Source organism: Dipodomys ordii, unplaced genomic scaffold, assembly GCF_000151885.1.
Source record: "Dipodomys ordii isolate 6190 unplaced genomic scaffold, Dord_2.0 Scaffold9, whole genome shotgun sequence".
Taxonomy (NCBI): Eukaryota; Metazoa; Chordata; class Mammalia; order Rodentia; family Heteromyidae; genus Dipodomys; species Dipodomys ordii.
Genome location: NW_012267225.1, coordinates 1436799 through 1464366, shown reverse-complemented (window position 1 = coordinate 1464366; position 27568 = coordinate 1436799). Strand labels below are relative to the sequence as shown.

Below are 27568 nucleotides of genomic sequence, written 5' to 3'. Positions count from 1 at the left end.
TTTCTTTTTGCTTATGTGGTGCTGAGGAATCGAACCCAGGGCCTCATGCATGCAAGGCAAGCGCTCTACCACTGAGCCACCTTCCCAGCCCCACACATCATTTGTTGACTTGCATTTAAAAATTATAATGAAGATTTCAGTATAGAGGGTTGTTTTGTGAACTCAGGGCCTTGCGTATTCTAGGCAGCCACTGTTCAATTGAGCCCTCTCAGCCCTCTTGCTTTTTTCTGTCTCGTTTTTGAGATAGGGTCTCCTTAATTTTGTTGGACAGGCCTCAAATTGGAGAACCTCCTGCTTCTATCTCCGAGTAGCTGGGATTACAGGTACTTGTCACCATGTCCAGCTTAATAACATTGTAAAGTACAGAAAAAATTAACATTAAAAATTCACAGTTCATTAAGGTTCATTCTTCTTGGTGTATAGTTCAATGAGTTTGGACAAATGTATCCACTATTACAGGGCAGTTTTCTCAAAAAGTTCTTCCTCCCCTCTCAAAACCCTGACAACCACTGATTTCTTTGCTATTGTTGTAGACTTGTCATTTCTGGCATGTAATATAGTAGAATTATGTAATATGTAGCCTTTTTTAGACTGTCTTCTTTCAAGTAGCATATAATTTAAAGTTCCTCCTTATCTTGTTAGAGCTGATTGTTCATTTATTCTTTTCTCTTATTTTTATTATCTCTGCTGTACTGTTACTTTCCTCTGCTAGCTTACAGCATATTTTTTTTCAGTTCTTGAAGCCTTAGAATCAAATCGATGTAGTACTTTTTCTTTTTCCCTTTACTTTTTCCTTTTTTTCTTTTTTGAACTTAAGACTTTATGCTTCCCCTCTGTACAGTATTTTTACAATTAAAAAATATACACAAAAAAAGACTTTATGCTTTCAAGACAAACATTCTACGATGCTCCCCGCATATGGGAAGGTTATTTGTGTAAATATTATGCCATTTAATAAAAAGGACTTGAATGTCCTTTGGTATACACAAGGAACCTTAGACAAACCCTTTGAATACTGAGGGTTAACTTTCATGTAAATTATCCGTATATCCTACATCCTTGTAGGATATAATTGCATTTTGACTCTAGAAAGGTTCTGGGTTTTCTATACAGACAATCATATCATTAGTGAACAAAAAACCCTTTTTCTTTTTCTGTTTTTGTTCTTTTCTCCCCATCTGTTTACTTCCTCTTCCTGACTTAGTGCTTTGGTTTTGACTTCCAGTATGATGTTGAACAAGAATGCTGTCTGTTTCTCAGTCTTAGGGAGAAAACTGTCATAGGTTTCTTAAGTTTATTCACAGGCTTTAGATGAATGGGTGTTAGACTGTTGTTACTTTTGTGTCCTTTTGTTGTACAGTTTCTCTTCTTAACTTGTGGTTGCGATTCTGTTTGATTTTGAACATTAAATGAGCTTGCATACCTGAGCAATTCCTACCTGGTAGTGGTGTATATTGCTTTTTTATATGTTGCTGGATTTGATTTGTTCATACAATACTGAGTATTTCTGCACCTATGTTCATTTAAGACCTTAGTCTTTAGTTTTCATTTCCTGGTGTCAGCATTAGGTTACTGCTTGTTTCACAGAAGTAGAAACTGTTCCTTCTGCTTCTAGTTCTATCTGACATGATTGGGATTATGTTTGGTCTTTGTTAGTTTTTAACAACAACTATGGTGACTGGTGGTTTTCAAATCTGTATTTCAAAACCTCTTGAAATATAAAATCCATCATTTCTCATTGGACATTCCACCTAGCCTTCTTGTCTTTTTAACTATCTCTCACTCAGACTCCTTACCCCCAAGGAGTTCATCCCACCCAGTCTCTCTGTAACCATTATGACAGCACCATCCAGTCAAATCATTAACTTAGAAGCAAAGCTTCTTACTGTTGCCTTTTCCTGTAAGCATCTGTGTGCGTTGGTTTGCCCACATCTTAGTCCAGGCTCCTGCTGTCTCTTGTCTGCATGCCACAGGTGCCCATATCTCCATGCTATGAATGTTACCAGTATTCCAAGCTCATTTGACAGTAATCACTTACTCTCATCTGAAAATGAAAATGTCTTGTGGGCTTACAAACCTTCATCTCTTTCTTCCTACCTGCTAAATACTATAGTATTTACACACAGTTTCTTTGAAATATTTAAAAGTATTAGATTCTTTACATGATATTTAATTATACTCATGTCTGTAATTCCCCTCTATTCATGGATGCATGCATGTTTGCTTTCTTGCTTTCCATCCCTCCCTCCCTCCTTCCTTTCTTTCTTCCTTCCCTCCTTCCCCCCTCCTTCCATCTTTTCCTCCCTCTCTCTCCCCCTCTCTCCCTTGCTTCCTTTTTTCTTTCTTGTGTAATGTTGAGGATTGAACCCAGGGCCTCGCATAGGCTCTGTCTTTCATGCTCTCTGAGCATGACATCATCTTTCAAAACTACTCCTTGTATCTTGCAAAAATTCTGTGAAGAGAATACCCTCCCTTGGTTAACACATCCCTTTTTTTTTTTTCCAGTTGTGGAGCTTGAACTTGGCCTGGGCACTGTCCTTGACCTCTTTGTGCTCAAGGCTAGCACTCTACCACTAGAGCCACAGCACCACTTCCAGCTTTTTCTGTTTATGTGGTACTGAGGAATCGAACCCAGGGCTTCATGCCTGCTAGGCAAGCATTCTACCATTAAGCCACATTCCCAGCCCCGCATATCCCTTTAAAAAAATACGTTCTTACTGTAAAGATACTGTACAGAGGGGTTAGAGTTACATGAATAAGATAATGAATACATTTCCTATCGAGCATTGTTATCCCTTCCTTTGTTTTTCCCCTACTATCCCTTTGCATCGCACTGGAACCAAATACAGTGACAACAAGGATTATACCATGGGGGTAGAACATACAAAAGAAACAAAAAAATCACATAGTACATTAAAAACAACAGTGACAAAGAAAAAAAAAACCTCTTGTGTTCCTGTCTTGGGGTCCATTTCACTTAGCATCATCTTACACGGTCATATGTACATAGCTTTTAACCGTTTCTGTTTGTCTGGTAAGATTTTCCTAGACATATACTAGTTATTGCAAATAAGGGAAACCATGGGACCTATGTTGCTTTGGGTCTGGTTTACTTAATATAACTTTTTCCAAGTCTTTCCATTTCCTAACACATGGGATGGTGTCATTCTTTCTGATGGAAGCATAGAATTCCATTGTGTATGTACACACACACACACATACTCACTCTCTCTCTCTCTCTCTCTCTCTCTCTCTCTCTCGATCCATTCATCTACTGAGGGGCATCTGGGTTGGTTCCATATCTTAGCTATGGTAAATAATGCTGTGATAAACATAGTTGGGTTAGCATATGCTTTATGCACAAATTACTGGGTCTTCAGTTCTCCCATGTACTTTTCCTGACACCATCAGTATTTTGGATGGATTCAAAAGATTAAAGATAATGTTTCGTGACATGCTATTTTTCCCACTGGGGCAAGCATTCATTCATCTCATTCATCTTTCACTGACATTTCAGTCACTGATTTTGACTTTGTGTAGTAACATTTCCACTTTCAAGACTTAACAAATATATGATTCAATTTATATAAATATTTTCAGGAATCTTATCCATGAGTTGTTTCTTGTGTGTTTATATACAATATCCTATTTACCAGTGCATGAACACAGAAGTAGCTTAAAGATTTATTAAATTGACTCTTAATTTTTTTTTCAAAAATGTGCTTCCATCTGTGTGGCCCTATTAGAGTGTATGGCTGCTGCTAAGTACTATTGTTTGCCTGAACTCAAGGCCTTGCTTCCTCACAGAAGGCAGTTTACCACCTCAGCCCTATTTTTTGCTTATTGAATAGAGATGGAATCTCTGAGACTTTTCTGCTTTTATCTGGCTTTGAACTAATCCTCCAGGTCTCAACCTGCTGAGTAGCTGGGATTACTGGTATGAGTTACTGGCACCTAGTTTCTGAATATTATTTTTTAAAGGTTACTAGGCACTAATGCAGTCAAAAGTTGTTTTTAGATGAGTGTGTCCTTGCATGGGATTTTTGGGGTTGTGTTTGTTTGTTTGTTTGCTGGTACTGGGGCTTAAACACTGGGCCTGGATAATGGTCCCAGAGCTCCTTTTCCTCAAGGCTAGCACTCTACCACTTGAGCCATAGTGCTGCTTCTGGCTTTTTCTGTGCTTAATTGGAGATAAGAGTCTTATGGACTTTCTTGCGTGAGCTGGCTTTGAACCAGGATCCTCAGATTTCAGCCTTTCAGTTAGGATTAGAAATGTGAGCCACCAGTGCCCAGCTTTGTTTTTTGTTTTTTCTTTTTGGGTGCTAGATTGAACAGAAGGTGTTGTACTTGCTAGGTAAGCACTTCGCCACTGAACTACACCCCACACCTTGGCCTTCAGTTTCTTTTTTTCTTTTTGCTAGTCCTGGGACTTGAATTTAGGGCCTGGGTACTATCCCTGAGCTTCTTTAGTGAGTGCTCTACCACTTGAGCTACAGCACCACTTCCAACTTTTTCTGTATATGTGGTTCTGAGGAATTGAACCCAGGGCTTCATGCATGCAAGGCAAGCACTCTACCACTAACTCACATTCCTAGCCACAAGAGAGAACTGTAACTTTTTTTTGGTCAGTCATAGGCCTGAACTTTGTCCCTGGGCACTGTCCCTGAGCTCTTCAGCTCAAAGTTAGTGCTTTACCACTTGAACTACAGCATCACTTCTGGGTTTTTCTGCTTATGTAGTGCTGAGAAATCGAACCCAGGGCCTCATGCACGCAAGGCAAGCACTGTACTGCTGAGCCACCTTCCCAGCTCCATTGAGTTTCAAGTATAGTTAGACAGTCCTGGATATAATGTAAGCCTAGGGATGCAGTTGGGGAAAAACCACTTAACGGTTACTATCACCAATGCCAGTGCAAGTTGTATGCTCAGAGTTAGGTCAGGTAAAATGGGGCCTTTGGTATTTGCTTGGAGAATTTAAATATAGAACTATTTCTATTCATATATATTTGATAGGTTATTTTTATGAATTATTAAGTAAACATTAGCTCAGAATATGTTTCTTTTATAATGGAGCTGTTTCAAAAGAACTGAAATATTTTTACAATCTTTATTCTCAGGATCCAAGTTTGAAAGATGGTGACGTTGAAAGATAGTAAGTATTTTGTTTGTCTCAATATGTTCATTGTGAAGAATTAAGTTTGTATGACACCTTTCTTCATTGTCTTTTGGTCAAATAGATAAGATGAATCTATCCTTTGAAAAGGTAACTCTGAGGTAACACGTGAAACAGGTTTTTTGTTTTTTGTTTTTTTTGGATCCAGTCGTGGGGCCTGAACTCTGGGCCTAGGCTCTGTCCCTCAGCTCTTCAGCTCAAGGCTAGCGCTCTACCACTTGAGCCACAGCGCCACTTCAGGCTTTTTGCTTTTTGCTTATGTGGTGCTGAGGAATCGAACCCAGGGCCTCATGCATGCAAGGCAAGCGCTCTACCACTGACCCACCTTCCCAGCCCTGAAACAGGTTTTTTAATTCTATGCTGTGTCCAGTAATAATACAATTAGAAAAATTGATTATTTATGTGTATATATAATGTTATGGAATGTACAGTTGAAGCCATTTTTATTTATTTATTGCCAATCCTGGGGCTTGAACTCAGGGCCTGGGCATTGTCCTTGAGCTGCTTTTTTGCTCAAGGCTAGCATTCCACCATTGAGCTACCGCTTCCAGCTTTTTCTGTTTATGCGGTACTGAGGAATCAAACCCAGGGCTTCATGCATGCTACCACTAAGCCACATTCCCAGCCCAGGTGAAGCCATTTTTAATGTCAGGGTTTTTTTGTTGTTTTTGGTTTTTGAGTTTTTTTGGGGGCCAATCCTGGGGCTTGAACTCAGCAGTGTCCCTGAGCTTCTTTTGCTTAAGACTAGCACTCTACCATTTGAGCTACAGTGCCATTTCTAGCCTTTTCTGTGTGTGTGGTACTGAGGAATTGAACTCAGGGCTTAATGCATGCTAGGCAAGCACTCTATCACTAAGCCACATTCCCAGTCCAATATCAGTTAATTTTGAATGTATACTGTTTGGTCTCTCATATTGCTGTTTATCCTGTCTAAATAACTATAGTCTTATCTATTTACTGGTACTAGTATTGACATTAGGAGTGGCTTAGCCATTCTGTTCATTCATGCTATAAATGAGGCTTGCTCTATGTTGCACTTTAGAAGAAAATTTCAGGCTTCACAAATGAAATTATACTGTAACTCCTTGGTCTTAATGCAGCACTTCCATTTTTTCAGTAACCAGGCGACTGAAGTCGATCAAAAACATCCAGAAAATTACCAAATCTATGAAAATGGTAGCAGCAGCAAAATATTCCCGTGCAGAGAGGGAGCTGAAGCCGGCTCGAGTATATGGAGTAGGATCTTTGGGTAAGAGAAGAGTCATTCACACATTACTTAATGTAAGGATTACTGATGACTTTTACCTACTGCTTTACCCAGTGGCAGGCCCATTCTGAGTACTGGCTGTGTGACATCCTCCATGTGCATGCACTTTTTACATGCATGTGTAGCAGCTCTGGGGTGGGGGGCGGTAGGAATCTTGGGATTCCTACACCTCCAAAGCAAGTGATTTGCCCAAGGTCACATGTCAATGGATACCAGCCTCTGTGTGTGAAACACTGCTTTGTTATCAAATTCTGTATATTAACTACTGCATATGTTAACATTAAACATTGATTTCCCCCCCCAGGAATATTAAATATACCGCAAAATATTAATATTAAATATCCTATGAAAAACCTTGAAAACATAATGCATTAGACATAAATGCTAGCTTTTATCCTGCTACCTCCTGTGTGTTGTTATAGGACTCTGGAGGTGGCAGGTAGTAGAGTAGTACTCTGGGGTGGAGAATTGATTGAATGGTGGTGGAGAGGATTTGTGACAGTATTTTAAGAATATGAATGATGTAGGATCAAGTAGGATCAAGAAAAGCAACTAGGGGGGAAGGGGGGGGAGGGAGAAGGGTTGCGATTGGGGGGGAGGGGGGAGGCTGGGAAGGGATGTGAAGGGTAAACCAAAGGAGGAGGCTGCAATGCTTGGTAAGAAATGTACACATTATCCTGCCCATGTAATTGTAACCCCTCTGTACAGTATGTTCGCAAATAAAAAATAAATAAAAAAAAAAAGCAACTGAAAACTTTTTTTTTTTTTTTTTTGGGTCTAGTCGTGGGGCCTGAACTCTGGGCCTGGGAGCTGTCCCTCAGCTCTTTAGCTCAAGGCTAGCGCTCTACCACTTGAGCCACAGCGCCACTTCTGGCTTTTTTCTTTTTGCTTATGTGGTGCTGAGGAATTGAACCCAGGGACTCATGCTTGCAAGGCAACCACTGAGCCACCTTCCCAGCCAAACGTTTTTGGAGATAAGGAGTTGCTATGTAGCCTAGACTGTTCACAAACTAAGATCTCCTGAGAGCTGGAAATACAAGCATGTGCCACTATGTGGGACATGTGACGATCCTTATTTATTTATTTAATCCTTTTCTGTGCAAATATGGGGACTTAAACTCAGGGCTTCAGGCTCTCATTTGGCCTTTTCACGCAAGGTTTGCGCTTCGCCACTGGAACCACACTTCTGTGGACCAAACCTTCTATTTTACAATACTTGACATTTTTCAAAGCTTCAAACAGTTTTACTTACCATCTTATAGAACACTCATTCTTCAGTAGTCTTTGGGTGCAAAGAAGTGATGCAATGGTTTTAAAAGGAATTTTATATTTTGTTCTTAGATGGATTCATAACTGATTATTAATTTGTCTCAGAAGCAAAATTGAAAATGCTGGGAATTTCCTATCTTAACTTGTTATAATATTTTCTGAATTCTTGCATTATGCCATCTCATGGCTGAATTGAGGCCACCTCAGAGAATTTTAGATTCATTATTATGAAAAATGTATACAGGGCTGGGAATGTGGCTTAGTGGTAGAGTGCTTGCCTTGCATGCATGAAGCCCTGGATTCCATTCCTCAGTACCACATAAACAGAAAAGACCAGAAGTAGCACTGTGGCTCAAGTGGTAGAGTGCTAGGCCTGAGCAAAAGAAGCTCAGGATCAGTGCCCAAGCCCTGAGTTCAAGCTCTGGGACTAGCAAAAAAAAAAAAAAAATGTACACAAAGTTTATAGTAAAGAAAATCCTAGTGTGCCCTATGAGGAAAGGCCTAAGTTAAATAGCTACAAGGCCACTTGGCTCCTGTCTTCCACAGGGTTGTTCTAATTAGAACTAAGTCCTTTCAATCTGTTTGTCTAATCATGTAAGTACTGTCCTTGCTTCTGCTCTTGCCCCTGCAGTCTTCTCTCTACCCCACAGGCACAGTTAATAAGTTATAAATTATTACTGCTGTACTCTGCTTAAAACCAATTTGCAACAAGAAAAACATGTTAAGTGATCTTGATTTTCAAGCCTTTACATAATCCTATTCCTGGTACCCCTTCCTTCATCTACTTGCTACTGTTTCATTGCTTTATCTGTATGTGTGTGTGTTTGTGCCAGTACTGAACTAGAACTCAGGGACTGGTACTCTCACTTGGCTTTTCCTGTTCAAGTATGGCATTTTACCACTTTAGCTGCATCTGATTTAGATTTAGATAAGTCTCACAAGGTTTTCAGGTGACATCAACCACAGTCCTCAGATCTCAGCCTCCTGAGTAGCCAGGACACTGGTCCTTCACATTTTCTGTTGTTTTGGTAGTTCTGGGGATGCAACCCAAAACCTTGTGCTTGTTACAAGGCATACGTTCTACTACTTGAGGCAGACCTCCAACCCCTTTGTACATTGGCTATTTTGAGGGTAGGGCTTTGCTTTATTCCCAGGTTGCTTAGTTTGTGTGCTTTTCACCTATGTTGCTGGGGTGGCATGCACGTGTCACTGTGCCCAGCCATTGTTTCTGTAGTAATTGGGATTAACATACGTGTGCCACACACCTAGCCATGATTCAGATGATTTTTGTGTGTGTGTGTAAGTTTTTGTTGCCCAGGCAGACTTTGAACCTTGATTCCCTGATAACTACTTCCCAAGAGGCTAGCTGAGCCCAGAGCCCAATGTGGTAAACTGACACATCAGGTTCTCCCCATTCTCACTGGCCTTAAATCAGCGTATTCTTATTCTTATTTAATTTCCTCTTAGCTTCTGCTGAGATCATCAGACCCACAAAGTTGGTCAGATAGTCCCAAAAATAAATTGGCATTCATTATGTAAGTATCAACAGTATCAACAAGTTTTTAAAAACTTGATAGGCAGATGATGAGAAGCTCAGTAAGTCTTTGTTTCTGATGTTTTAGTTGTATGCTGGAAGACTGCATTCTGTAGGAGCTTGCTGTCTAGGTGAGTTAGGTACTTCTAAAATTCTAACTTTTTTTATTGCAAATTCTTTAGTTTTAGAAACTTCTTAGAGTCAGTACATATGAAAATTGGCCATTTATGACTCTTAGGAATCTTCCCTAGATAGAGATTTAAATCTTTATGGTTTTCAGTCTGGTTTTTGAGTATATACACAGACATTTCTGAATATACTAGTCAAAGTGCCACCTAAACATAAATGAATATATTGACTACAGCCCTTTCTTTTATTTTTTTTTTCTTGGTCATGGGGCTTGAACTCTGTGTCTGGGTGCTGTCCCTCAGCTCTTCAGCTCAAGGCGAGTGCTTTACCTCTTGAGCCACAGCGCCACTTCTAGCTTTTTCTATTTATGTGGTGCTGAGGAATCGAACCGAGAGTCTCATGCATGCTAGGCAAGCACTCTACCGCTGAGCCACCTGTGGGCTTCTTTTGTAAATTTGGTTGAGATCATTGCACCTTGAATGCAAATTGCATTTGAAAAATCATATTTTTTTTTCAGCTCTGTATGAAAAAGCTGATATTAAGGTAACTGAAGATAAGAAGAAACACTTGCTTATTGGTGTGTCCTCAGACCGAGGACTCTGTGGTGCTATTCACTCATCAGTTGCTAAACTGATAAAAAATGAGGTGGCTACACTCACAGCAGCTGGAAAAGAGGTCATGCTTGTTGGAGTTGGTGATAAACTCAGGGGCATTCTCCATAGGTAAATATATGGCTTTCGTGCAACTGTACAAGATGTTTTTGATTTACTCAGAGAAGCTTTTTTATTTTGTTTTTTTTTTCCTCTGGATATATTGGGGGGAGGGAGTATGTATCTGTACATATATATTTTACTTGTTTTTAGATTCTCCTTCATCCATACCACTGTGGAATACATTGGTAATATCCAAAGCCATTGGCATTAATGCAAACAAGAAATCAGAGGCTCTATCATCACAGACTGGAAATGTTAGAAAGGAACAATAGTTAGTTCAGATTTAAAGTAGCCAAAGGCAAAGAGAGTATAAAATAAGGAAGACCTAACGTTTAGTCCTTAGTTCTTTGTACTGAAAGAAAGGAATGATAAGGTATGATAAGGTCCAAAACTGGACCCTTGGTGATAACATAAGCATTCCACTGAACTGTTTAATGTGATTTCTAGTACTCATTCTGACAAGTTTCTGGTGACATTCAAAGATGTGGGAAGAAAGCCCCCTACTTTTGGAGATGCATCAGTCATTGCTCTTGAATTATTAAATTCTGGATATGAGTTTGATGAAGGCTCTATCATCTTCAATCGATTCAGGCAAGAAACATTCAGAATTCTTAATTCTTGTATTTTCCTGTTTTAAAATAAATGCTTAATTTTAAAATTATTGCAAGATTTACATTTGATTCTTATCACTTCTAGGTCTGTTATTTCCTATAAGACAGAAGAAAAACCCATCTTTTCTCTTGATACTATTGCAAGTGCTGGTAAGTAGTTGCCTGACAAGTATTCTGAGGGTGTAGGTGAAACATCAATTCACTAAGGAAAACAGTCAGAATTTACCAGCTGACACAAAATGATACGGGCTGAAATTACATGTATGAAATACCATGCTTGGAAGATTTTTTTAAAAATTATAGACAGAAGTTTGATGAAATTTGATGAAATACAATAGTACTTCACGTGTGTGTGTCCTGGTCCTAGGGCTTGAACTTGGCCTAAGTGCTGCCTCTGGGCTTTTTGTGTTCAAGGCTAGCATCTACCACTTATCTACAGCTTTTTGGTGTTAATTGGTTTTAAGGGTCTCACAAACTTTCCTACCCTAGCTGACTTCAAACCGCAATACTCAGATCACAGCCTCTTGAATAACTAGTATTACAGATGTAAACCACCAGTGCTTGGCTGCTTGACCACTTCTAATGATTTAAAATTGGCATTGACGCAAACAAGAAAAACACTAAATTTCTGTAACATTAAAACAGAAGTTCTTATCAGTTTCTGTTTTTCTTTTTGTTGTTGTTGGTGGTGGTCGTGGGGCTTGAACTCTGGGCCTGGGCACTGTCCCTGAACTCTTCAGCTCAAAGCAAGTGTTCTACCACTTGAACCACAGTGCCACTTGCAGTTTTCTGTTGGTTAATTGGAGATAAGAGTCTCATGGACTTTCCTGCTGGGGCTGGCATTGAGCCGTGATCCTCAGATCTCAGCCTCCTAAGTAGCTAGGATTACAGGCATGAGCCACCAGGCACTAACTTTTCTTGAGAATAACATTTCATTGAGTTCTTGATGTTTTTGTGACACTGTTAATTAGAAGATATCATACTCATTGAGTTTAGTAGTTCTTTTAAATGTCACTTTCCTAAAACTAGACTGTCCAGTGTTTTGTTTACACATATTTTGCTAAAAACGTTATCATAACAGCTTCATTCAGCTTACTGTAAAGTTATATGCTTGGTAATTTAAAAGGATTTTTAATGCAGTCAGTCTTCTGTACTTACTCTAGATAAATTCAAAAAAAATTCATTGCTTGTTTTAACAGAGAGCATGAGTGTCTATGATGATATTGATTCAGATGTGCTGCAAAATTACCAAGAGTACAGCCTGGCCAACATCATCTACTACTCCCTGAAGGAGTCTACTACCAGTGAGCAGAGTGCCAGGATGACAGCCATGGATAATGCCAGCAAGAATGCTTCTGAAATGATAGATAAACTAACTCTCACATTCAACCGCACCCGCCAAGCTGTCATCACTAAGGAGCTGATTGAAATTATCTCTGGGGCTGCTGCTCTGTAAGTAATTCTACGTTGTTGCCCCTAGAAGGTTTTACTCTTCTCTCCTGACAACTCGTTTAACATTTGGATGCTTAAAAGTTTTCTGCCTTTGTGTTGTATTAAGGTGGAAATGATTCATTACTGAATTGTGTGTCCTAACTCTTTGAATGTAAAGATTTGGTAAAAATGGGATTGCTTTGATTTCTTCTGATGGTTTTAGTGGAAACTGGCTCAGGCTAGCTTTCTTGTTTAGAGATCTGTATCTGGTGAGCTCTGGTAGGAACAAGAATATGAATTCATTATCATTTGGAAATTTTTAGTGCATTATAATCCAAACTTTCTGAGATAAAAGACTAGTTTGGGGTTTGTGAACTATTGAATGATGGTAGAGTCCCAGTTTCTATTCAATTTTCTGTATTGTTGCCATTTGGTAGCATGCTTCTTTCCTTTAGAAAATGTCTTGACTATTGAGAAATTGAGTATGTAGGTGCAGTGTTAAGGGTATGATCCTTGAACTTAGGGCCTTACTAGGCCATTGCCACTTGGATTATACCTAGCTTCTTTGTTGAGATAGGCTGTGAGGTTGTTGTTTTTTTTGTCCTAGTTGTTATTGTTACTGAAAGCATGCATCACCATGCCTGACCCCTTTGGGGTATTTAATACTGTAAGAAAAAATACACTAGAGTGTATTTTGCAAGATGAAATGTGTGCTGAGTTGTCTTGGATTTATCCAGTCATACCACCCATCAGTTGGTTATTAACTCATAAAACTTTTACTTTCTATGTATCTCTTTAATTTTTTCATCTTTAAGCCCATTTTATACAGATCCTTGTCATTTATCTTTTGAATTTAAAAAGTTCGTATTTGTTTTTTGAGGTAGGTCTTGCTCCTGCGCTTAAGCAGTCCTACTACCTCAGTCTACTACCTCAGTCTTCTAGTTGCTATGACTACAGGCACACCTGACAAAAGATACACATCTCATTTTTGAGTATCAAGCCCTTGCATGGACGTGTTTTTATCACTTCTAATCAGATTGGAGTCTACAGCTTTTTATCTTGTTGAGTTGGTTTTAAAGGAATGTTTGTTTGTAAAATCTTTGTGTTATTCTCAAGGTAGCATGTAAAGACATGGACTATGATTAACTCATATGGATTGCTTCTTGACCTGCTTGTTTTGTGTTTGTCTTTTTCTTCTAATACAATAACCAGGGATTAATGAAAACCAACTTCCATCCTCAGACAAGAGGTAAAGTTTACATTCCCCATACCCTTTCAGAAAAGAAACTAGCCATAAGGAGATAACAAAGACATTTGAGATTGACAATCAGGTTTATTGTAGGAGCCAATTTGTAAAAGCATATGGATGGTGGTAGTTGACTTTTTCTTTTCACATTAAATATGCTGCATAAAAGGATAGATCAGTAACAATATTGTGAACTATTAAGTTTGGGTGAGTGAGGATGATGATTCTCAAGCTTTATGTTGGAGGCACCCCTTAATGTCTGATTTGAGGGAGGATATTTACATTTTCATTGGTCTCAGTGTTTATGTTGCTGTGATGCCATGCATCATGTGTCCTCTGGAAAATCTTGTGTACTGTACAGATAAAGAGAACCAAACAGACATAACCGAATTACAAATTTCACAAATAGTCCCACAGACCAAAATTTGAGAACCACTGGAACATCGATATGTAAATTCAGTTTTTTCCACCCCAAGTAGATGAGTTATTTTCTTGACATAATTATGTTCTACTGTTTGATTTTTACTTGTACTTTGTTTTTCAGGTAAAGAAGGAAAATTCAGCAAGCTGGTTTTGTTTTTAGCTTATTGCTGTCTTTGTCAGAAGAAACCTGCTTCATTGTTTGAATTACTAAAGACAGCAAGATGTTTGTAAATTATATTACAATAAATGACTTACAGTAAGAAAAATCATGGTCTCTTCTTAAAATAAATAGATGTAGTTTTCAAAATGAGGTAATGTTAAGATATTTTAAAATATTAACATGTTAACTATCAAAAGTTTCTAGTGGAAGCTAATTTATGAAGCTCTTCTGGTTTTATGGTTCTGTACAAGCCATAAAGGCCACAATTTCTTCAGGGCTAGGGAAAGAAGAGCTGTTGGACCCACTTTAGCCTTGGCTGCCATTCTTTTGCAAGTTTAAAGAGCTGTCAACAAAATGTAGTTAAGGATGATAACCATTTATCAGGTATTCCTGGCATCAGGAATTCCAGGCATACCCTTATATTTTACATATAAACATATAAGCATACACTTTAAAACCATTGAGTATCATTTCAGCATATTTAGATTTGGATGCTTGACTTAATTCTATACTGTGTTGCCCATGCTAAACTCTTAGGTCTTTTTTCCTATTTATATAAAATAGGGCATATACATTTATTATGAAAGTATTCCAGAATATAAAAAGTAAAACCCATTCTCATTTAAGTTGATGTGATGTATATTCTGAACTTAGAAAAATACTTGAATAAGTGCTTATGTTTAGAAAGGATTCTTCAAGTATTTTCTTATTTTCCTACAACTAGAGTGAGTGTGTGTGTGTGTGTGGTACTGACTTTGAACCTGGGACCTGATGCTTGTTATACAGATGCTCTACCTTTTCAGCCATATTCCTTTACCTCCTTTTTGGCATTTTTCACACAGTATGTGGTAGTTTCGGTCTACCTCTTCAGTCATACTTCTTTGCCCCCCCACCCCCTTTTTGGTGTTAGTTATTTTCCAAATAGGGTGTTAGCCAGCCATGCACCACAGTCCTAATCTCTACTGGATTTTAGCCATCAGCTACCTCACTCAGCTCCAAAAACTATACTCCTTTTTAAAGTTATTTTTATTATTGTTTTAAAAAATATTTTTATTAAGTGGTTGTACAAAGAGTTGCAATTCCATATGTCAGATGAGTACAATATACCTTGATCAATGCCACCCTTTCCATCATTCTTCCCCCATTTCCCCCCTCCCATCCCTACCCTGTTATGTAATTCAGTTATTACATACTGTACATTGAATATAATGACTGTATTTGCTCAACCTCCTTTCATGTTTTATTTCATTACCTTTCCCCAAAAAGCATGTTTCTACTTCCTGGTACTTGTTTTTTCTTTTTAAAGCAGTTTATTAGTCGTTTGGAGGAGTTACTCCTTTGGACTCCTTCCTTAAGTATGTCGTCCTTTAGTCAGCTTGTGTGTAAATGCATAAAATGTGTTACCATGCATGTTTGTATTGTAGATCTAGCATACATATATACGAGAAAATGTGCTGTTTGTCTCTTTGAGGCTTCAACTCCTCATAAGTCAGGTTATGAGTACAATGTGTCTTGATCAATGTCACCCCTTCCATTGTTCTCGGCATTTTTCCCTCTCCCATTCCCATTCTTTTTGAGCTGAGGATCAAACCCAGGTTCTCACAAGCTCTCACCATACACTGTATTAAGCACTGCCAGTTTTCTCCAAAGACTTTTAGGTCTCTTATTCTCAAAATTCACAATGATGATGGATATTGTGTTGAACATTAGGGCTTTTAGCTGTGGAAATTCAGACAAAAAGACCCACAATCCTGAGACATTGGTTATTTCAAGTGGTTTCATTGTGCTACGTATTACATGTGATTATTTCTACTTTCTACAGTCATCTCTTGTCCTGAAACTCAGTTTTTCTATTTGGATTTTTCCCAAAGGGAGAAAAAATCCTGTTAAAGGATTTCCTCCAGTTTTTCTCATGCTTTTATTACATTCCTTTTCTATTGAGTATTCTTTTTCAATGATTGCCCAAGATCCTGATTTTACATAGTAATAATTTCATCTGCTGTTTCCCTGCCATGATCTAGGTTTTGGATTCCAAAGTGTTGGCATACATTTGCAAAGCGCCAGATAGTAAACATTTTAGGCCTTCTGGTCTATATAGGGTCTCTGTTGAATGTTCTTTTCCTTTTTTGTATTGCTTTAAAATGTAAAGGGGGGGGGATTTCAGTGACCAGGTCCAGGTTTTCCTCAACCCTTAGTCTCAAATTTTCCCCAGATGCCTGAAAATCTTTGGTTTTCTGTCAGTGAGTTTGGGTAATTTACTAGGTCAGCTTGTATGTCAGTATCTATAGGTTCTTCCAGGCTCCTTCCTGGAAAGTGATGGGTTAAAAGCTAGCATCTAGAAAGAAACCAGTAGAGAAAATGGCTACGCTTGCAGCCGGTAGTAAGAGCCCATCGTCAGGCCCACACAGGCACCATCAGTATTCAAAGATCCTGGTGGCCTGCATCCAGTTGTTCATTCTCTCTAAAGTACAAACCTCTGGTGTCTGCCAGGGCTGGGAAGAGGCTGTCCCCCAACACTGCTACATGAGGAAAAGGATACAGCTTTCGAATTACTTTTCCTGTTGTTCCCTCTGGCTTTTTGTCCAGTTTATCATTTGCAGGGGTGGGGGGGGACCCTTCCAGAAGTTTTACAAGGAATCTGAAGAATGAAATTGGGTACCAGTTCATTGGATTTGCATATTCTTGAATGGAAATCCAGGGGAAAGTTTCTTACAAGGAAGTGTTCGAATAAATGCTGCCAAACTGCTCTTGAAAAGATAAACCAGGGCTGAGGGTATGGCTTGGGGGTAGAATGCCTGCTTACCATGAATAAGGCCTACATTCAATTCCTAGCATTACACACACAGACACAAAATGAAAACCAGGTCATAAACTTTAAATGTTACTCTGCTTTCCAGAAACATCTAAAAACTACCTAAATTGGTAGGTCTGTCAACTTGAGTATTGTATGACCAAGTTTCTATTATTAACAAGGTCTGTTTTCTATAATTTGCTCTGTACAAACCTTTTGTGTTTAGTATGGAACATTAGTAACCTTTCAAAACTATTACTGTTGTTAACCTGCCATGTTAAGCTTGAACACTCTGCAGGCACTGAGCTGCTGGGACCAACTGAATGAAAAATGATGCTCTTGCCAGAGCTAGTCTATGAATGCCCACCTGTAAACCCTGCCAGCACTGGTGTCTAGCCCAGAACCTAGCTTTGTGTATCATCTGCTAGCACCAGAGTTCAACCCACAACCCAGCTTTGCTGTGTTCTTGGTGCTCTTCATCACTCAGCAAGATGGAATGATCAGGATTAGGGCTCTTAGTAAGAGCTGTGTCCTATTAAGTTGTCCATAGATAAGAGTTGAACTCCACAGTCCAAAACATCTGCTTTCACACTGCAGTAGTTCTTGCTTCCTGGAATCCATTTTTCCTTCTTTCTACTTGAAAATAACAGCTTTACAGATACAGGTCCATTGCTACAGAAGTCACCCTTTAATTCCATGTTTTAGTATATTCATAATTTAGTTATGTTCAGAGTTATGCACTATACTCATCACACTATTTCAAGGTGAGCTTTTCCTAGAAAGCATATTTACCACACACTACCTGCTAGGCACTATGGACACCGGTGTTTTTTATCATACTGATCAGTGAATGAGATGAACACAGTTCTTGGTTCCTCCCCCCCAAGTCTGGCCAAGAACAGAGAGCAATGAATTTTGTTTTGGGCACCCATCAAATATTAAATTTAAGATGCAGATGGGAAATCTAAGCAGACATTAGTCATCAGATACAGTGACCTATGTTAGTATATTTGGGAAGAATGTAAAATCAGATGAGTCACCTTTATATAGCTAATGATTAAAAACTGGCACAAGTCCTGTGAAATGAGAACAAACAAAGGAAACAAAGGCATTACAGGATAAAGCAAGCCTTTGGTATTACTGAAGTCTGAGTTCTTCCTTTGTGGGAGGAGGCAGACAGAAATGTGATATGGAAGGATGAAAGAACATGGGGTTTTAGTTTGAATTAGGAGCTGCATGTACTTAGTAATTGAAGATACATATGTTCTCCCATCTTTACCACTTCAAAGTCCCTGGAGCAGTGATGCACATTAGTAATAATGGTCACTGTTGCATATAATTATGCTTTGTCATGCAGCCCACTTTCCATGCCTGATCAATGTGGGAGGCCAGATTGATCCCCTTGCACTCACGTGTATGTAATGTGTTGGCAAAGTCCCTCCTGAGTGCAAACCGATGTCTCCCTGCCCAAATCCTGCTTCCTTCTATTCTTCCCTGCCCTTCCTTCCCTCTCTTCACTTTCTTCTCTCCCCATCCCAGCTTCCTTCCTTCCCATGTCCTCCCCTCCAATCCCTTCCCTTCCTTTTCCCTCTAATCCTGCTCCCTGCTCTTTTCTCCCACTCCTAGGTGCTAATGTATTAAAGGCTCCATTAAGTACATATATCCCAGAGAGTGGAAGATTCAGAGGTTTACAAAGATTTAAGGGTCTACAAAGTTTCACTGGCCTACTGTATCAGTAAAGCTTTTAGGATCTAGTTGCCTGGCATGTCTCCTACAAGCAACAGATCTAAGCAAATGATTGCCCCTTGTGCCTTCTACTATGAAGAAACATGCCTGCTACGTTTTTTTGGCTTCTGAAAGCAAAGCCTGTCACCCTTAGGGCTTCTTTCTGGACTATATACTGAAGGCATGAAAGGTGAAAGGCTGCCAATTTTGAGATGAGGCCTGAAGCAGGAAAGGGTTCTGCAGCTGGTGCAGTATCAGGTATTACTGCTGCCTTTTTCTTTTTTACAAGGCCTGGGTAACCTGGTGGACTCAGGCAGTAGAGGCATCTGCAATGTGATGTTCATTGTAAGTTCTAAATGGTAAATTGCAATGGCACCCCATGTTCTGGAGTAAGATCATGATGTGTGGGGGAAAATTCTAGATCTTTGGTAAAAACAGCTCCTGGCATGGTAAATTACATGGAATGTCTGATCATAGGAAACCAAGTAAGTATAAGAACTGCCTATCACAAGTTTGGACAAAAGGCTAAAAGTAGCAACAGTTGACTTTAAAAGAAAGTATACATTCAGAATCTACCATCAACAGGGTCCCAGGACACAGCAAGCTACAGGGGAAAGGAGGCCAGCTTGCAGTGCCTGCATTAATGTTGCACTAGTGTTTCTCATTCCACCTTATGCTCATGGTTGCACGGCAATTCCTTATGACCAGCTTCTAACAGGAAGGACAAAAAGCCAAGCTTATTTCATGGATGAGCAGCTTGGGAGGCAAATGAAAGTCAAAAATAGATGGATTCTGTGCTCCAGCTAATTTCATATGGATGTGAAAGAGGACAGCAATGGGACTTCTTTCTTGGGCAACATCTAGGCTGCTTGCTTGCCACAAGATCGATGCTGATATCTCTGATGAAGTGAGAGCTGTGTTCCTTTCCAAATATGTGAGGCTGGAACGGCAGGTAACACCTCAGTATGTGACTGTATTTGGAGATGGGGCCTTTAAAAAGTAAAGTTAAATTGAATCATTATGACTCAATGGGCCTGGTCCCATGGACTAGAAGAGACACAAGGAATGTGTACACAAAGAAGAAAGGCCACTTGAGGATACTTGGTGAGAAGACAGCAGTCTGCCAAGGAGAGTGCTCTGGGAAAATCAAATCTACCTGGACTGTAGTCTATACAAGGATAAGAAAACTCAAAGACTATCCAAGAAGACCAAGTAGACTGCATTAAGTTCCTCTGATCCTAGAAAGGGCAGTCATTTATTTTGGTAAGAAGCAGACCAGTACTGTCACATATATTTCATCAGCCCTTGGGACTTATTATTCTAACAAAGAAGGTATATAGGAATACATATGAAGCATGAAATCCACTGGTAATAGGACATACAAACCACTCAAGCTGTCAGCCTGGCAGAAAAATGCAATAACCTTTTGTAGGCACCATTAAAGAACCAGTGCACAGGCACTACCTTGTAAGCATGTAGTATAATCCACTGGAGTGCTGTGTATTCTTTAAGTCAATGGCTTGTCTATGGTGCTGGGTTCCTGACAGTCATTTTCGGGTACAGGCCAGAAGTTCTCCTCTGACCATCATTCCCAGTGACTTATTTGGGGAACTCTCCCTGTCCCCGATACTATAGGCTCTCCAGGTTTATAGGGACAATGTTTTCTCCAGGGCATCCTGATAAAAATATTAGCTATGGATACAATGTTAGTCAAGAGTCAGACTCAAACTGAGAAGCCATCCTGTAGGCAGGAGCAATTAATCCTAAACATTAGGAGAAAGTCTAGCTTCTCTGACGAAGTTGTGGACCAGCAGCAACATTTGGCATAGAAGGGGTTTGTTTGAGAGCCTTTTGGCATTCTTACTTAATTTTGATGGTACATTGACAAACTCAGCAATCACTGTTTGGAAAAGACATGGAAACTAGGGCTCAGAAGTACTGTGCATGAAGTTCTGGGTCATGTCACTAAGGATGTTCCAAGACCAGAAGTGAGAGCAATCTAGAATAGATGGTAGAGGAAAAAAGTATGTATATAATAAATACAACATATATGGCAAATGTGGCAAAAAATGTTAACAATTGCCTATTTCAACTTTTCAGTAGGTTTGAAATTTTTCCACTCTTCACAGGCAAATGAAGTTTCAATATTATCAAACAGCAATAAATGTGGTCAAATATGGTGAGGACTGAAAAGTGTGCCTCCGATTTAGCATCAGAAATGTCCCTAATAAGACAGGTGCTAGTGGCTCATAACTAAAATCCTAGCTACTCAGGAAGCTGAGATCTAAGTATCCGAGTTCAAAGACAGTGCTAGTAGACAAATTCCTGAGACTCTTCTCTCCAATTAATCAGCAAAAAGCCAGAAGTGGAGTTGTGGCTCAAGTGGTAGAGCCCAGCCATGAGCAAAAAAGCAAGAGTGTAAGCACAAGGCCCTGAATTTAAGCCCCAGTTCCAGCAAACACACACACACATACACCTTGATAATTTTGGGAACAGAAGTATCAATAGAGTAAATATAGGCATGTTCCCACCTACTACCTTGTTTCTTCTCTGCATATTATTTGGCTGATCTACCATGTTTTCAGGTCTACTGAGTTTTCCTAAGTTTGTAAAAACTGATTCTTATGCTCAATGTTCTGGAGTACTTCTGGCAGAAAGGATATAGAGCTACTCAGAAGCACAAATATTGGTGAAACCGCATAAACTCATGTACTAAATCATTGTTAGTAAGGACAGAAAGGCACATTTAAGAACAAAGTAAATCAGCAATCACAACTTGGCTCGAGCCAAACTAAATTCAGATTAGTCATCTAACCTATGAAATTACTTATGCTTATAAATTAAAGCTTGTAAAAGCTGGGTGTCTGTGGCTCATGCCTATAATCCTATCTACTCAGGAGGCTGAGGTCTGAGGATCACGGTTCAGTCAGCCTGGGCAGGAAAATCCATGAGACTCTTACTTCTAATTAAACAAAAAACCAGAAGAGGCCCTGTGGCTCAAAGTGGTAGAGTGCTAGCATTAAGCAGAAAAAGCTCAGGGACAGCACCCAGGCCCTGAGTTCAAGCCCCACTACCAACAAAATAAATAAAAGCTTGTAAATTCCATGCCACCCCTGGCCTGGTGTAGGCTTCGGCACCCTCCCTCCCCCCAGTTACAGGGGAGGCTGAGGACAGGGAATCACTTGAGCCCACGAATTGGAAGCCAGCTGGACAATATAGCATGACTGACTCAAAAATCAAAGCAAAATTTTCTTCCCAATATTTAAAAATGTTCTTTATCAGAACATCCCAACTTCAGGCATCTTCAAAAAAGACCTAGAAGGGTCTGCTGCAGGTAACCAGGCCTTTCGGCAACTTTAGGTGAACAGGATACAGTCCATGTCATGTATTTTGATTAGTATTTAGCTCTAGGAAATCGAGTTCCTCACATCCTGGTTAGGTCACAGTGGCTGGCAATGTTTGTGGAGCAATGACCTTTTACCGGAAAAGGCCTGTGAGATGAGGGCAGTTTATAGCATGCACTTCAACTTTTTAAAATATATTTATTATACAGGACTCTAAACATTCACACACAGTGACACCAAAGGGAGGATACTTTGAGGGGAGAGTTACACAAATGTGCAATGCCTCAGTGCTTCTGATCATATAAAATATTGATTGAAATGAATTGTTTAAAAAAAGAAAATATTGGGGAGGGGGGCCTGGAGGAAAAAACAGAAAATGAGGGAAGAGGTGACACTGTTCAAAAGGAAATGTACTCAATATCTGACTTAGGCAACTGTAACCCCTCTGTACATCACCTTTACAATAAAATCGTTTTGTTTTTCATTTTATGTTACTGTAAAGATGCTGTGCAGAGGAAAATTGTTTTTAAAAGAAGGAAATATTGATCTTGGCTGTTGCTTTGGGGGTGAGGGTCATTACCACAGAGACGCCCCCCCCCCCGTTCCAGCTGTAATGCGATGACTGTTCAAAGACACGCTAAACTGAGTGGGTTTTTGTTTGTTTGTTTGTTTGTTTTGGGTCCGGTCGTGGGACCTGAACTCTGGGCCTGGGCGCTGTCCCTCAGCTCTTCAGCTCAAGGCTAGCGCTCTACCACTTGAGCCACAGCGCCACTTCCAGCTTTTTTTTTTGCTTATGTGGTGCTCAGGAATCGAACCCAGGGCCTCATGCATGCAAGGCAAGCGCTCTACCACTGAGCCACCTTCCCAGCCCCTTGTTTTGTTTTTGAGACAGGATTTCACTAGGTGGCCCAGGCTGACCTCGAACTCCAAGATCCTCCAGCCACAACCTCTCCAGTGAACAGCTTGTTTTTTAATTCATGCACTAGCTCCCTCCTTGGACCCCCGGAAACACAGACGGCGGCCCCCCTCTCATTTCGACGCCCCCCACCCTGCCGTTCCCACCCCCCCTCCCTCGAGGGACCCCGGCAGCACCTGCTTGTCCCAGAGCTCCGCCACCAACTGCGCTCAGCCCGTCCGTTTCCGGTTGCCTTTCCAAGGCCGGAGAATCGATACCGAGACGCTCGCTCTGCTCCCACGGGGCGGAGCTTCGGCCTCGGCGCTCTCGGGTTTCGTCTGGTGCTGCCTCGCTCCGGCGGCCTTCCAGCGGGAGGCGGAGCGAGGCCAAAATGGCGGCTCTCAGGCTGGCGCGCTCGGTGCTGCCGGGGCTTTGAGGTGGTCGCCTCTGAGGGTCGGGGTTGGGAGGCGGGAGAGGGCCGGTGTCCCCGCCGCGGGGCGCGGGGCGGAGGGGTCCCCCCCTCCCCCGAGGATGAACCCGAGGCTCCGCTGAGGCCCGGCGGCGGGGGGCTGGAGCGCGGCGTCCGCGAGGGCTGCGGCGGCGGCGGCGCCCGTCCACGCAGCGGGATGTGCGAGAGTTACTCCCGGTCGCTGCTGAGGGTCTCGGTGGCGCAGATCTGCCAGGCGCTGGGCTGGGACTCGGTGCAGCTCAGCGCCTGCCACCTCCTCACCGACGTGCTGCAGCGCTACCTGCAGCAGCTGGGCCGGGGCTGCCACCGGTACTCGGAGCTCTGTGAGTACCGGGCTGGGGGAGGGAGGGCTCGGCGTGACACCTCCGCGGCGCCCACCCCTCATCTCCCACACTCCTCCCCCCCACCCCCGGGCCGTCCCGGGCAAACTCCAGGCATCCCCGGGGCGGCTCTGCCTCGCCCGCTAACTTCCCGCCACCGGCCCCCCGCGGGAGCCCCGGGCCGGAGCTCCGCGCCCACCCCTCCCGTCCGCCGCGCCGAGGTGCGCCCGGGGCTGGGGGGGGGGGATCTTCATTGTCCGCCGTCTGAGGGGGACGGCCTCCCCCCCCCCACTCCTCCGGATCCCTCCTCACCCGGTCCTCACCTGGGTCCCCCCCCTTCCCGCCCCCCCTCATCACCCCCCTTCCTCTCCATCCCCGTCGCCCGCCAACTGCTACACGAGTTGTCACCGGCGCTCCGTCTACCGGCCGTTTCTGACCGGACGGGGCCAGCCCCGAGCTCCCGGCGGCCGCCCCGTGCCCACTCACTCGTTGACAGCTCCTTCCTGGACTGGCCTGCCCTCCCCCTCGCTCTTCTTTCTGCATCTGTTCCCCGGTCGCCAGACAGCAGCTCCGCTCAAACTTTCTCCATCGCTGCTGGGGGTTTGTTTTTTTTTTTTTTTCCTGTCGCTTTCGCTGCTTACGAGTCACTCTCAAGTCACTTTCGCTTGACTCCTCCCCCCCCCCCAGTCAGTGCTCATCCGAACATGGTTAAGAGGGGGTCACACAGGTACTTTGCTACTTCCTCGAGGTAAAGCTGGGCCGCGGCGTACGGGTGGGTGGATGGCTTTCACGTGTAACCGGCCGTGTGTGGTCCTGGGGAAGACTTGAACAGCTGCTCACCCTGTGGTTTAAGGGGCTTTCGCATCGGTGCGCGCGCCTGTGTGACTGTGATGGGGAGGGTACCACCGTTCATTCAGATGTCAGCTTAGGAGCGTAAGTTGATGAAGTGTTTTCATAAAATGCTTGGTTTTGTGGCCGAGTGCTGGACGCTCTCACCCGTGACCCCAGCTACTTAGGGAGGCTAAGAGCTGAAGGTTGAAGGTTGCAGTTCAAGACCAGCCTGGGCAGGATAACCTGTGAGGTTCTATCTCCAGTTACCCATCAAAAAGCTCCAGAAGTGGAGCTGTGGCTCAAGTGATTGAGCTCCAGTTTTGAGCAAAAATGTTAAGGGACAGTGCCCAGGCCCTGAGTTCAAACCTCAGCACTAGCACAAACACACACACACACAAATACTTCGTTTTGTTGAACCAGCTTCTAGATTAAAAACTTGAAGCCCGGCACAAGTAGCTCCCACCTGTAATCCTAGCTACTCAGGAGACTGAGATGTTAGGATCACGGTTCAAAACCATCCCAGGCGAGAAAGTCTGTGCGACTATTACCTCTAATTAACCACAAAAGGCCAGAAATGGAGCTGTGGCTCTAGTAGGTAGGGACAGTGCTCAGGGGCCCCGTGATCAAGCCCCAGGATCTCCCCCCCCAACCACACACACTCACACAAAGTTTGAAATACAGTACTTACAATTCCATTTTACTGCCAGAGTAATCTGTCCATAACACAGATGGGATCATATGCACAGCACAAATCTGAACCTGTCATTCTTCTGAAAAATACTTCAGTTGCACTCGATTTGTTATAGCTAATAGTCTAAACTTTTAACATCACACATTTCCCTTTGTAAGCTAGCATTTTTCTTATCTTCTCCTACCCTGCCATACTAATCTGCCACCATGCTGAGCTACCTGCTTTTCCAAAACATCTTAAGCCATCTACTCCTATATGCATGCTGTTTCTTTGAGTGTCTTGCACCCTGGTCCACTGTACTGCTTATATTTTGATACTCACTTATCATCGGCTCTAAGGAACTCATGTTGTCTGCTCTTATAATTCGGTTCATGTTTCCCCATATGTTATTTATCACCTTGTTTTGTAATTGTTCATGTATGTCTGTGTTCTGTAATCTTGTAAAAGGCCAAAATACAATAAGCATTGAGGAAATACTTGTTGGATAAATGAACTGATAATCCACTACTATAATAACTATTTATTTACTTTTTGAGTTTCTAAAATCTTTGAAGCATCTTTTGAATGCTTGATTTCCCCGATACCACTAATTGGGATCTTTAAAATAGAGTTCATTCATTAGTATCTTGGAAGTATACTATTGGTGAAATATTCTGGCTTTTGCATTTTTCCTTCAGGTTCCCCCTCTGTGGTCCTTAAGTATATTGTTACCATTATGGGTAGTCCAGATTATAATTTTGTTACCTTGTTTTCTAAATAAAGACAGGTGCTGTGAACCTTTAGATATATAAAATATCCCCTGAATACTTAGTTACATTTTATGCCTTCTACACAGAACCAGAGTATGAACTGGCAGTTCATAGTCATCAGTGGTTCACTGTAGTACCTTAGTGTGAGCCTGCCTTCTAGCTACCCATTTTATTGATCAGTTTTCTTGGATTTAGTGTGAATGTGATTGATTATCATGTTCATCGTTCCCATATGTGGTTTGGTGACTTTTGAGAAGTTTAACTGTATGTATTTGACAGACATTCTTAGGTTATATTTCTGACATGTCATTTTAAAATTGAATTTTGTAACCTGAGGTTACTATTTTGCCATCTTATATTCTTCCCATTTATATGCTTTTTGTCTTTTTGACAGTTGCTTTGTGGGTACTGGCCTTTAACTCAGGGCCGCAAGCTTGCTTGGCTTTTTTGCTCATAACTGGTGCTATACCACTTGAGTTACACGTCCTGCCCAGCCATTTCTGGTTAATTATTGGTACAGTTCCTTTTATTTTTCTGGATGGGCTGACGTTGAATCTTGGTCCTCTGAATCTCAGTCTTAGTAGCTAAAATTGCAGGCATGAGCCACTGGCACCCAACTCTTTTTCTTGTAATAAGAACACTTATGAACTCAGCCCTGCGCTGGGTGATATAAAATTACTAAGATGCAATCTCTGTCCACAGCGTCTGTACAAGGGAATCAGAATGTTAACACAAACTGATGGCATCCAAAGCTAATATTCTCAAGTATAAATTCAACAAACAATGAATTAAAAATTTTCCTCAGTTAACAATTTCTTCAGGTGTTCAGAGGCATATATTTTGGTGTGCATAGAAATTATATTACTTATGTGTCCAGGTACTGAAAGCAATCATACCTCTTTTAGAATGACCCTTCAAAACTAGATCTGTAACTTGATTATTGCATGGTACTAACAGTTAATACGAAAGGAGTAAGATAAAGGAGAGATGTTTGTGGGCTCTGGGTTCCAGGATTACTTTAAAGAAAAGTAATCTGTTGTTAGAGAATTCTAATTCTAGGGTAGAGAATAGGGTAAAATAAATGTCCAAATAGAAGTAATAAAAGTACCACTGAAGTAGCCAGCTTGACATGTATAGCTAGTTCATTGGAAGGATATTCAAGGGAAATGTGCAAAAGTATGAAATCAGGTTGTTGAAGGAATTAAAGTCTTTATTGAAGTAAAACATGTGAGTTATGGTGCCCATCTGTAATCCAAGCATTAGAGAGGCTGAAGCAGGAGGATCTCTCAGGTTTGAAGATAGCCTGGACTATAAAGAGAGACCCTGTGGGGGGAAGAGGAGACAAGAAAACAAACTTGAAGGCTGGGCTCCATGATAGAAGCAAGCAAGTAGGAAGCTCTTAGTTCAAACCCTAGGGCTGCAAAAGAGAAAAGAAAAGTAAAAAGAAGTAAAATGGGGGTAGAAAACATTTTGTGCCCCTAAGTAGGGGAATGCTGTGATGAAGATGGTATTTTTAGAAAGTTATACTGGCATGCCAGAGAGATTCAAGTGGGAAGAACTTAAAACTACAGTAGTAATCTGCCTAGATTTGCCATCTACAACTTTAGTTAAACTTGGTCTGAAAAATCCATCTTTTTTTTTCCTTCTTGAAGATAGTGAGAATTGAACTCAAGACCTTACAGTTGTGAAGCAGGAAGAACAAAATAAAAATGGTGTCTTAAACAACTTTAATAACTCATTGTGGTTTTCTGTTATTCTGTTTTGGGGTTTTTTTGTTGTTGTTGTTGGTGGTGGTGGT

At 41.3% G+C, this 27568-nt stretch overlaps 2 protein-coding genes across 3 annotated transcripts in view; both read left to right on the top strand.

Moving 5' to 3' along the window:
- Window positions 1–14061, top strand: part of Atp5c1 (ATP synthase, H+ transporting, mitochondrial F1 complex, gamma polypeptide 1) — a 19039-nt gene extending 4978 nt beyond the window's left edge. For both annotated transcript variants that reach the window (XM_013009369.1, XM_013009368.1), the window contains exons 2-9: window positions 5117–5151; window positions 6290–6421; window positions 9889–10093; window positions 10532–10675; window positions 10781–10845; window positions 11895–12147; window positions 13339–13375; window positions 13917–14061. In XM_013009369.1, the coding sequence (XP_012864823.1) occupies window positions 5133–5151; window positions 6290–6421; window positions 9889–10093; window positions 10532–10675; window positions 10781–10845; window positions 11895–12147; window positions 13339–13345 (825 nt within the window). In that variant the 5' untranslated portion in view covers window positions 5117–5132 and the 3' untranslated portion in view covers window positions 13346–13375; window positions 13917–14061. The remainder of the gene's footprint in view (window positions 1–5116; window positions 5152–6289; window positions 6422–9888; window positions 10094–10531; window positions 10676–10780; window positions 10846–11894; window positions 12148–13338; window positions 13376–13916) is intronic.
- Window positions 14062–23082: 9021 nt separating this feature from the next.
- The window catches only part of Taf3 (TAF3 RNA polymerase II, TATA box binding protein (TBP)-associated factor, 140kDa), a 143927-nt gene continuing 139441 nt past the window's right edge, over window positions 23083–27568 (top strand). The window contains exon 1 of the mRNA XM_013009417.1: window positions 23083–23502. Within this exon, the coding sequence (XP_012864871.1) occupies window positions 23337–23502 (166 nt within the window). The 5' untranslated portion in view covers window positions 23083–23336. The remainder of the gene's footprint in view (window positions 23503–27568) is intronic.